The 11,961-nt window shown below is 44.5% G+C and overlaps 1 protein-coding gene across 2 annotated transcripts; it reads left to right on the top strand.

Annotated features, from left to right (window-relative positions):
• The first annotated feature begins 1,188 nt into the window (after positions 1 to 1,188).
• LOC100275175 (DUF1639 family protein) lies at positions 1,189 to 2,425 on the top strand. Of its 2 annotated transcripts, NM_001149327.1 has the most exon segments (3): positions 1,297 to 1,863; positions 1,968 to 2,027; positions 2,113 to 2,425. In NM_001149327.1, coding segments are annotated over 3 exon segments (594 nt in total). In that variant the 5' UTR covers positions 1,297 to 1,335; the 3' UTR covers positions 2,119 to 2,425.
• The last annotated feature ends 9,536 nt before the right edge of the window (positions 2,426 to 11,961 follow it).

Here is an 11,961-nt window from a genome sequence, read left to right on the forward strand (position 1 = left end):
TGGCCTCAGCTGGCGCGGACCGTACAGAAGCGTGAAGAGGATGATCTGCTCCTGCGCCCAGGTCACGGACCGTCCGACTCTATGCCGCGCGCGGACCGTCTATGCCTCCGCAGAGAGCACCGCCAAGTGGTTTGTTCCAGTGTTTGACGCCCAGATCAGCGCCAACACTCGGAATATTCGAACAACCTAACCCAAAATTTTAGGTTTACCAGAGCGCCCATTCCTAGTGCGCGCCACCGCACCCGACGCACGAAGCAAAGGGTAGATATGTCCAAACGAGTCAAGCCGCCTAATGAGAAATAACCTTGCACGATTTTAGCTCGACACGAACATGACACGACCCAATCACCGGGCCAAGCCTAGACCTAAGGCTCGGCCCGACACAGCCTAGTTTTGTTTTTATTCTATTTTTTCATAGAAGTATCTATATTACCCATGATTATAAGTGTAAAACATAAAAATATATGTGTCTTATTAGTTAAGTGGGTATATATATTCTTTTAATAATTTAATTAAAGCTAACAACCATGGTTCAAATCTCCATTTTTACACATTTTAACATTTTTGCTACTTAAACATGATGGGCTGTCATAGGCCCATTAAGCTCGTTGAGCCATGAGCTGGCCCGACACGATAAACAACCTAACGAGCCATACATGAGCTTTGTCCTTAGCCCGCTGGTCACGGTACCATCCATAGGCCGAATCGAGTCAAGTCAGGTCTATCTCATTTCATGTCAAGCCTCAACGGGCTTGGGTTGGGCCGAACGACCCATTTAGACTATATAGCCAAGGGAAGAAATGCGACACGAGCAAAGAGAAAAAATAGGAAAAAAATTCTGTACATTTCGATGTAAACACTTTTTTTACAGTTTCTCACATCCATTATCTGGAGTTCCACAAAAATATATCTAAATTTACAACTTAATTATTAGTAATTTATTTCTTTTATATTTGTATGGACCGAGGATTGTAAAAGAAATTCTTTACATTCTAGATGCAAATAATTTTTTTCCAAAGAACGGCCATACGAGACAACGCCACATCGATCCCGATCCCGATGACCCAATCGTCGCGCACTCGTCCCAATCACGCGCCGTAGAAGCCCACCCCACGTCCACACCACACCGAACGAGGGCCGAAACTTGTGTCAAAAACACTCTTACAAAGGGCTTGGAGACAAATAGTACATGGATTCCGGGGGTCTTTACGAAAAACGACCCTTTTTATCCGCTGTTTAAACCAAATCTGACCATCTGTTTCTCTATCATCGCCCACGTTTCCTTCCTTCCTTCCTCCCTCCCCATTCCTTCCCTTCCACGCGCCCCTCCCTCCCATGGTCCTCATGGCCGCCGTCGAGAACGACCACCGCCGCGGAGCCAAGGCCACCTCTGCCCAGTCGAATTCCATAGGTCCCGCGCCGCGGCCGTCGTCCCGCGCGCGGCTCCACGATTTCTCCTTCCTCACCCTCAGCTGGGGCACGCACCGCGTGCTCCGCTGCTCCAAGAGCGGCCCCGGCTCGTCGCCCTCTTCCGCGTCTCCGGAGACCCCGTCCCCGGACAAGGAGAGAGCCCACCGACCCGAGGGCGGCGGCTCGCTGCGGCAGCGCCAGCGCTTCGCTCAGCGGCCGTGGAACCTTCGGACCCGCCGCTCCGCCACCGCCGCCCCGACGCGCCAGGCGGGATCGGACGAGGAGTCTGAGGCCGCGGAGCGCGCGCCTCCGCCGACGGTGGAGGCGAAGAAGCGGGCGCTCTCCATCGCCTTGTCCAAGCAGGAGATCGCAGAGGACTTCGCGGCGATTCGCGGGACGCGGCCCCCGCGCCGGCCCAAGAAGCGCCCGCGCACGGTGCAGCGGCAGCTCGACGTAAGGATTTCGGACCTACGCTTAAAGCCGTGTTGGTTTTCCTCCCGTCCGAATTCGGTATCTCATGGGTTTCTTTTTTCGTTTGTGGTTTTCCTGGATTGCAGTTGCTGTACCCGGGATTGTGCCTAGCAGATGTGGCGCCCGGCTCCTACATGATTGAAGAGGTAAAATAGTGTTTCGATTTGGTCGTGTTTTAAAAGTTGTTTTCTTTGGTTTGGCTCTTGAGGTGCAAATTTTGTGTTCCTGCAGAGGTGATTGTTGCTTTGGTGGAGCTTCCGATGGACGGGTTTCCAGACGTTGTGATTTTCTTCTTCTTCTTTTTGTATAAATCTTATTCTGATAGCTAACGCGTCTGTCTCATAAGTGTTTTGTTTTCGGTGGGTTGGAGGAAGTTGGGGTGGAATTTCCTGTGATTATGTACTGCGGCGTCCTCAATTTGATTTTTAGACATGTAGGATTGTTTGTGTAAAGTATTCTGATCACTAGGTGGGATGGATGTCTTGTCCTGGCGCCCTGCAGTGTACATGGTTTAATATATGAAGCAGTTTTATTTAGGTGTTCATTTTTCGAATGTTCAATGATCATTTGATCCTGACGCTAAGGTGTAACATTGCTCTGGTGTGTGGTCGGGGTTCCCTTGCTCATGATTGTTTATTTGTTGAATCAAATCGCGTTTTCACATTTAAAATTACAAATTTCGGTAATGTGATGAATGTTGCCATGGATGAAGCTTATCATGATAACCTGTCATTAAGGCTGCATAAATCGTTTTGGCGAAAAAAATGGCTGCAAAACGTTTTATAGGTTACAGAAAATGAGAAAAACAAAATAGCCTTTCGTGTGTTGTCCTCCGCGAACATCCGTCCCCACCCACCACCCCGTCGGTAGTCTGCAACAAACTGCTCCTCGGATGTAGTGACCGCCTCTATCATCATCCATCTACCCCAATAACCTGCTTTGCGCTGCGCCTCCCCGTCGTCGCTAACAAATGCTCTGCCATCCTCCGCCGGGTTCCACTCTCCTTCCTCGTCGTCATCTATCTACGCCTCGCCCCCTGCCGACATCCTCCTCTGCATCCCCAACATCTTTCGACCGGTTCTACTCTACCTCTCGCCGTCGCCATCCATCCGTGCCTCGCCCCCTTCGCTCGTCGCTACTCGATACACGACCGACTCACGAACGTGGATAGACGCAAGGACGCAAGGTAGGCAACGATGACACGAGCATCGGGACCAGCTGTGAAACTGTGGATGTACTCGATCTCGGTAATGTAGCAATTTTTTTTGTGTGTTTAAACAAGTCGTGTGTTTCAACAGTCGTGCGTCGTTTGTGTGTAGTCCCTAATGTGTATCCGGTGTCTCACCCATCTACGCGTGTAGTCTGCAACAAACTGTTTTGCGAATGCCACGATCACCCTCGTCGTCATCCGCCCACACCCGAACAACCTGCTTCGCGCCTCCCCACCGTCGCCAACAACTTGCTTGGCGCGCCCCACCATCCTTTGCCCGAGTTCCACTCTCCTTCCCCTGTCGTCATCCATCTGCGCCTCGCCCTCCACCGCCGCCAACAACCTGCTATGTGCTCTTGCCATCCTTCGGACCGGGTTCCACTCTCCCTCCCCCCATCGCCATCCATCCACGCCTCGCCCCCATATCTCAGCTTCGCTCGTCGCTGCTCGATTCACGGTCGACGCACGGAAGCTATGTGGATGGGCGCAAGGTAGGCAACGATGAGACGGAGCATCGGGACTAGCCGTGAAACTGTGGATGTACGCGATCTAGGTAATGCAACAATTTCAACAGTCGTGTGTTTCAATAATCGTGTGTCGTCTTATCGTTTCGTATGTCGAGGAGGATAGATGTAATTTAGTCTCGCCAAGGATCAGAACATAAAAATTAGTCCTCGTCGGGTTTAGGCTATCTCCTGCAGCTTACCCATCACATAATCTATTACATCTTCTATTTTAAACTTCATTCTGTGAATAATACAGTTTATAGTGCAAAGCAATGTTTTGCATGACCTGTTAGAGACGGTCTTACGAGGACGAAGATTCCCATCGTACATACCTCGCGAACTTCTATTGAACCAAATTAGTCCATTGATATGTTAAAATTATACTAAAAGCTCATTATATAGCTTATTTTAATCTATAAAACTGAACTCTAAAGTATATGTTTCGTAATTTTAAATCTTGTTTGTTCAATTTATATTGATTTGATATAATCAAATTAAATTTACCTCTAAATATTGTATTTTCTAACGAGGACAAATTTCTCACGAGGGACGAGGATGGAAGAAAAAACTCTCCTATGAGCGTTCATGGGGAATTTTGTGTTGACATCTCTATGCGTGATATAGTGATATCAACATTCGTTGAAGATGTGACTATTTACGCCAAGTTAGGGAGAGGGAGCCCTTTGGCCTTTGCATTCACTCTCAACCTTCCTCTTTGTCCACCCTTCAATTTATCGTAGTTGTTGTTATATCATTATAAGCCTTTCTCTTCAACAATTACGATTAGAAGATGAAAACGAGATGGATACAAACAAGTATCTGGTCATTTTGTATCCTACCGAATTATTATAGCATTAAATGTGGTCGTTGTAGGAGTTATCCCTTGGTAAGACAACCTATTGTGCTAGATACTTGGTAGACATTAAAACCTATGACATGGGTCTTTGCGTTGTAGTCATACTATCCACATGTGATAGCCTCCAGCACTGCTCATTCTGTCTTATCATACTTCCAAGAACAACATGCACATATTTTTGGGTTACAGGACTGTTGCATGCCCTGCCTATATAGGTCTCAAGTGCTCTACAGTATATGTTGTGCCCATGTACATCTTATAAGCCCTGTAATATCACCCATCATGTATTTAATGCAATGTACCCATGACTCATCTATTAAGCTATCGCATTGGGACTTATCTTGTCTTCTTGACGTGGGGCCCATGTCTCGATGTCATACTACGCTCGGTGGCCCCCATGCATTTTAATTCTAGAAGAGCACAAGGCGGTCATTAAGTCCTTGTTTCCTTCGAGGAGGCTTTATAACCCAAGCACATATACATGGGGGCCCATGATCATATACTTGTAGATGCCTCAAAGCGTAAGGGCCCCTGGCAACTTATATTGTCGGGGTGCCCCGAGGTGCTAGGTGATGAGAACATCACTCATATACATACAATGCTTGGACCAATAACATGAGCACGTGCCGAACAGTTGAATCTCTAGGTTCGTACTAACTTAGTCAACAGTGTTTCAGAGATTACACTTGGTGCCATGTAATTTTGATGATTAGGAACCTTGGAGAGGACCAGCAAGGACTTGGTAAGGGCCTAGGTGTCAAGGAGTAGAAGCTAGGACATCCACAACAAGAGGGAGTCCAAGGCTAACTCGACTTCGACTCCACCTCGGAGTCTAGGACCAGCTCAGGACTGAAATTGATGTCTAAGATGCATAATGACTCCATTTTCGACATTCTTTATATGGGTGAAAAGCTAAGGAGATAAGCTTTCCAGCCCATATGGTACCATCTCAAAACTCATTTGGAGTCAATGGGAATTGTCGGAACAAGTCAACGTCTAGATTCTGTTCCGGTGCTACGACACTGTCTTTTAAACTGTTGGCTTATGTATCATGTTGGAGCCCGTTAGGGGTGCGTCCAGGGGTCTTGCACGCCCCTAAACCCTATTTTATCTGTAGACGCCACCACCATCAGGGTCGGGTTTTGCAAAGATCAATCTATCCTCGAACAATGCCGTCGTTCATCGATTTGTGAGACCCCACCACGTGATCGATATCGGTTTGAATATGTTCTTCTCGTCTTGCTTGTGTTCTTGATTGTGCTTCAAGGACAAGCCTTCTTTGGTAAGGTCATCCGTGTGTCACAGGCGATAACCAATGGAGCAGTGATGTAGTGATTGCAAGGAATCATTCGCCCAGAGCCTTGGATCATCAACGTCGAGATCTCCACCCAATCAAGTTTATCCTACCTCATGGAAGATCGATCATCATCCTATATCAAGTGGTATCAAGATTCAGGCAACCCATGAGGTATAATCATGTGCCTTTAGATTTATTTTCTTTCATCCCATTGTCCAGAAAAAGCCAAAAATCGATGTTTTTTCGTCCTACAACAATCGCCTTAGCCTTTGACAATTTAGTTTTGGAATCCGCAGTTCTGAGTTTGTGTCCTAGGTTGAATTCGGTTGCTGGTTTAGATTTGTTTTGGTTCAGTTTTGATTCTTTTCATCCAATATCATAAAAAATCAATCTACAAAATAGGTTCCATCTATCGATCCCATCTATGTGCTACACCAAAACTCCCGATTTTACGCTTAGAACTTAAAACGAAAAACGAGGTGGATTTTTTTTAAAACGACCATAACTTTACGCTTAGAACTCAAAACGGGGTGGATTTTTTTAAATCACATGATTTTTTTGCATTCGATTCTCCGTGGCTTTGTTGAATTTTCAGTTTTTAAAACCCCCAAATTCGGTCTGAAAATATGACTTCTCATTTTCCAAACTTTTAATCTGATTTTTCATCAGTCTTGCATATTTGCCAGATGATGCGCCTTTGCACAAAAAAATTCAGACTTGGTGTATTTCCTTCTCATGTGCAACAACAAAAGAGATTTTTTTTTGTTTTGGAAAAATGAAAATTTGAAAAAAAACGACTATAGCAAAATTCAGGAAATGGAGAAAAAAAGAAGAAAGAGTTCACATAAGTAGGAACTCCAATGAGTTGTGCACCTCCGTGATTGTTCTTACTTTCAACTTGTTTCCTTGTAGTTCCTAGATCCTTGTTACCTTTTTTTGTGCTTTACTACAATTGTTGTAATGTGTTTTCTAGACCAAGAACTAGGACAAGTCATTTGGATACTCATTCAACATACTATTTATTACTGATTTGTGTGCCAAAGATACACATATAGTATGCCTTCCCAAGCTCAACTTTTCTCTCGATCAGAACAAGTACTCATTTGCAATCACAGCCACATTCTACGTGTTGTCACACTAACCACCGTTTGCTACTTGCAGTACCGATACGAAGCTTGTAAGAGTGGGGTAAGATGCTTCATAACTAGTATTCCACCAACACTAAGGCTTTGTTTGGTTACTCTAGTATTTACCTCAATCCACATGAATTGAGGTGGATTGAGGTATAACTTAAACTAATTTACACTTCAATCCACCTCAACACATGTGGATTGGAGTCAGTACTAGAGTACCCAAACTAGGTCTAAAGAGAGTAGTCTAGGGTTCATATCTTTGATTCTGTTGGTATTAACAATGATAGGAACAAAGAACAATGATAAGGACTCTAAGCCTAATGGTGAGTGTGTATCCCAACTGGAATTGAAGGACATGTTACACACGATGATTGAAGCCTTTGCCAAGTACCAAGACACTGCAACACCATCCTTTGAGTGTCTTGATCGTCGTGTTTCTAATCTTGTTACACGGATGGACATGATGAAGGTGCGCCTCCCACCAGAAGCTGACGGTGCCCTTATGTCCTCCCCCACAGAAGAAGACGACGACTATGGTTTTGTTGAGACACATCAGCGCCGACGCCTTGCCCATAACCGACAAGGTATGGGAGCTAATGGTAGACATTGTTATCATAATCATGAACCTTACAATGATCCTTATGCTAAGATTAAGTTTTTTTATTCCACTGTTCAATGGTTCTTATGATGCTGAAACTTACTTAGATTGAGAGATGACGACAGAGCATAAATTTAGTTCCCATCTTGTTCTTGAGTGACATAGGGTTAGACACGCCACCAGTGAGTTTAAAGATTTTGCTATCATTCGATGGAATGGACTTGTTAATGCGTGTGTTGTCCCACAAACATGGAATGCGTTGAAAGAGGAGATGCGAACTCATTTGTGCCCCTTCATATAGATGTGATCTTCTTAAAAAATTGCAACACTAAGATCAAGGAGACATGTCTGCATAAGAATACTACCAAGAGCTTCAGAAAGGTATGCTATGTTGTGGGATAGTTAAGAACTAGAAGGACCAAACTGTTAGGTTTTATGGGGGACTGAGGAATGAGATTCATGCCATTATTGATTATAAAGAGTATCATTCTATACAACACTTGTTCCACCTTTCTATGTTAGCAAAAAAAAAATTATAGGGTCGCCATCAACAACAATAGTGGAGGAGCAACACCTTCGTGCCACGACATCCTCCGATGCCAACCAAAGTGTCATCCTCTTCGAGCGTACGAACGACCACACTTTCCACCACCAGCGACGCACGCAGCATCGCACCTTCGACGTCACAGGGGCATGACAACAACAAGTCCATTGTGCCTTCAAATGTTACAACAAAAATTGTTGTGCCCACATTTTCCATGGGCTGCTGGCCCAACATCAAGTGCTACCGCTGCTAGGGACCTGACCATGTGCAGCGAAATTGCCATATCAAACAGGCATATGTTGCTACTGGTAATGGTGGGTATGTTAGTGCTTCTGATATTGAGGATGAAGATACTCTTGGAGCTAACATTGCAAGGTCCAACGATGGTGCAAATAGGTTCTTGGTACAACGACGATCGAGACCTATAGGGCCTTGATCATGGAACGAGTTTTGAGTGCCACGGTCGGTGAGACGGTGACAATGATAACCTACAACACCACAACCTTTTCAACATGTTCCTCATCGTCAAGAACTGTTGTGTACATATCATCATTGACGGTGGTAGTTGCAACAACTTGGTGAACATTGAGGTGGTCAAGAAGCATAGATTGGCCACACGAGAGCATCTCTATCCTTATCACATTCAATGGTTCAGAAATAACGATACATTTCTCTATCGGCTCTTACCATGACTTTGCTGATTTCGATGTGATAACTACGAATGCTTGCTCTCTTTTTTTGGGACGTCCTTAGGAGTTTGATACCAACGTTATTCACCATGGTAGATCTAATAAGTATACTATCATGCATAAGGGAAAGAAAATTGTGTTACTTTATATGACTCCCACTGAAATTGTCCAATTTGAACATGAGAAAAAGACTAATGCTAAGCAAAAGGGTGTTTTGACCTATGAAAATCAGCATCATGTTAAGTTAAAAACTCATGTTTTGATAGCTAATAAATCTGGTCTTGATGAGTTACATGCCTTTGTTGGAACTTGCTATGACTTAAGGTGCAAACATACTTTCTACTCCATTGATGACACGTCCATTGTGTTGGCACGTGCTGTTGCTAACCTTTTGCAGGAGTATATGGATATGTTCCCATTGGAGATACCCCTATATTACTACATGTACAAGACATTGAGCACAAGGTTGATTTAATTCCATGAGCGAGCTTGCCAAACCGTGCCGCCTACAGGACCAACCTCGATGAGACTAAGTGTTGGGGACTTGTTCTCAAATGCTATGAATCAAGAACAAGGCAACATAAAATGTTAAATATCAAAAGCCCTTCGTCCTTCTAATCATTATTTCCCTTCAGATATAACGAATTTAGGACGAAGGTCATGAAGGACGTACCTTCATGATCATGGTAAAAAATGAAGAACATTCAAACAAAATACAGAAAGTAGCATAATTTCTATAAACATTATCATTAATATATTTCTATTTATATTACTTGTGTAGACAAAGATAAATTACAAATGTACCTTCGGCTTGAAGGAAAGAAAATACAGGCGTGACACAAAAGTGAATGCCAAGTCAACGTGAACAGTACGGGAATACTGTTCATCTATTTATAGGCACGGGACGCAGCCCGTGTAAAATTACATTAATGCCCTTTACATTTATCGATAACTCTATAGTGATTCTTCGAGGTCCAATTTGGCTTTTCATCTTTAGGTCGGTTCCCCTTTTCTGCTGTCATGCCGAAGCTTTTCTGCGCATAGCTTCGTGATCATCTTATCCTTTGTCATAATCGCCTTCCGTCTCACTCAAGCTTCGTCTTGATCATACTCTTGTATACCAGTAACCCAATTCCGAAGATACCTGTTCACATATTTCACTTGGAAAACATTGTCAAATCGTGTTTTTGAGGACCTTCGGAGGCCGAAGGCCCCCAACAGTAGCCCCTTGCAATATTAATTTGCTGGAATGATAAATTTATATTGCGATATGGACGAAGGCTTTGAGACGAAGGTCCGAAAAACACCTTCCCTTTGCTAGAATAGCAACAGTCTTTGACAAGCGGGACCCTCCAGTTTTCGACATAGTGGGTGTATAAATAGGGGTTCGCCACAATTTATTTGGCACGCTCTCTTGCCATCTGTTTTGCCTGCTCAAATAGTTTCTGCCCACAAATATTTGGTTGCCTCCCTAGTTTTAAGCTTCGGAAGCGAGAGGCAAGAATTCCGAAGGGATGTCTGAGGAGAAGAAGGTTGCTGCTGAAATGAAACTGAGCCTTTCTGAAGAGATGCATCTGGGTTTTCTTCAATCTATGTTGAAGACTAATACAGAGAAGATCACTAAAGAAATTTTGGAAGGTTTATCTGAAGATACTGGTGACAACGACAGCTACGATGTGGATAGTGGTGGTGAAGACTCCGAAGATCGACCTTGGCGACCATGCCATGCGGTTTTCGGCAAATCAAGTATTAAAGAAAATCATCTTGTCAACATGAGGGGAAGATATTTCCGGGATTTGTCTGTTGTAAGGGCCGACGAAGGAGAGAAGACTTGCCCAACTCCTGAGGAAAATGAAGTCATAGTATTTCGAAGCTTCTTGAAAGCTGGACTACAGTTTTGTTGTAGAGGTGCTGAAGATATTTGAAATCCACCTTCACCAACTTACCCCCGAAGCAATCATAAGGATGAATATCTTCGTGTGGGCCGTGAGGAGCCAAGGCTTGGAACCTGATGCAAAAAGCTTCTGCAACATACACGAATTGTTATACGAGACAAAACCCTGGGGTAAGGAACAATATCACAACAACTTTGGCTGTTACAGCTTCGGCTCTCGATCTGGGTCAAGCTGCCCAGTGCCGACCTTTCGAAAGAGATGGCCTGGCGACTGGATGACGGAATGGTTTTACGTGAAGAATGACTTGAAATCTCGAGAAGATATAAAGAAGATCATTATGTGTCCCATCTGGCAACGCTTCGGCCTGCGAAGGCCGAAGGTGGAAATGAATGAAGCAGCCGAAGAATGCCAGAGAGCCTTCGGAGTTGTTTGCCCTTTTATTGGGACAAGGGATTTAATACAAGAACACATTGCCTTCAGAGTGTGGCCTCTTGCAGATAATTGGGAAATGCCGAAAGAAACTGTTAAAGAAACTGACGAAGGTGGGCTAGTCAGGCTGAAGTATACATTCAAGTATGGAGACAAGTTCGTTGAACCAAATGATGATTGGTTAAAGAGCATTGAGACTGTAAGTGATGAATTGCTTGGGGTATATTCGAAGGCCGAAGACACTGCATTGTCAGCGGCCTTCGGAGGCCGAAAAAAAGAAAAGACTCAACCGAGTGTTTGATGCAGTCGGGTTTGTCTACCCCGACTATCGCTATCCAGTACGGGGGCAAAAAAGAAAAGGCACAACTTCTGCGAAAGAAACAGCTGCAGCTGCTCCTAGCGAGCCAGCGCCGAAGAGAAAAAGGGTAAAAGTTCTCACACACCGGCCACGCTATATTGAACCAGCCACGGTGCCTGAGTTCACCGGTGAGACCTCTTCGGCCACCGAGGCTAAAGAGCCAACCCTGCTGCCAGAAGTCACAGAAATGGCCGAAGTGCCAGCGACAGAAAAGATGGAAGAACCAAAGACGGAAGAAGCGAAAGCATCAGCTGAGGGAGTGAAGATATCAGAAATTTTAAGTCCTCCAGAAGAAATTGAAGCAGCAAAAATTAAAAAGGGGCCAACAGTGACCCCAAAAAGAAAAAGAATGGTTAATGTGTTAGATGTTTTGGAAACAATTAAACTTCCAAACACAACCCCAAAGAAGACTGCTGAAACTTCTGAGGCATTTGCTGAAGTATCCGTTGCTGAAGCCCCGAAGCAACAGACTGGAGTTGAAACAGACCCTTCAGGACCAACCAAGGTAATGCCCTTGGAAGCAGAAGAAACAAAAAGTGCAAAGGCAACCGAAGAAATGAAAATG

The sequence above is a fragment of the Zea mays genome, chromosome 3 (genome assembly GCF_902167145.1).
Source record: "Zea mays cultivar B73 chromosome 3, Zm-B73-REFERENCE-NAM-5.0, whole genome shotgun sequence".
NCBI lineage: Eukaryota > Viridiplantae > Streptophyta > Magnoliopsida > Poales > Poaceae > Zea > Zea mays.

What these genes read in the sequence shown, in the direction of transcription:
- LOC100275175 (XM_020549608.3), top strand. Translation starts at nt 1,336, where the DNA reads ATGGTCCTCATGGCCGCCGTCGAGAACGACCACCGCCGCGGAGCCAAG. An exon ending in CGGTGCAGCGGCAGCTCGAC is followed by an intron (nt 1,864 to 1,967) that starts GTAAGGATTTCG and finishes CCTGGATTGCAG; the next exon opens with TTGCTGTACCCGGGATTGTG.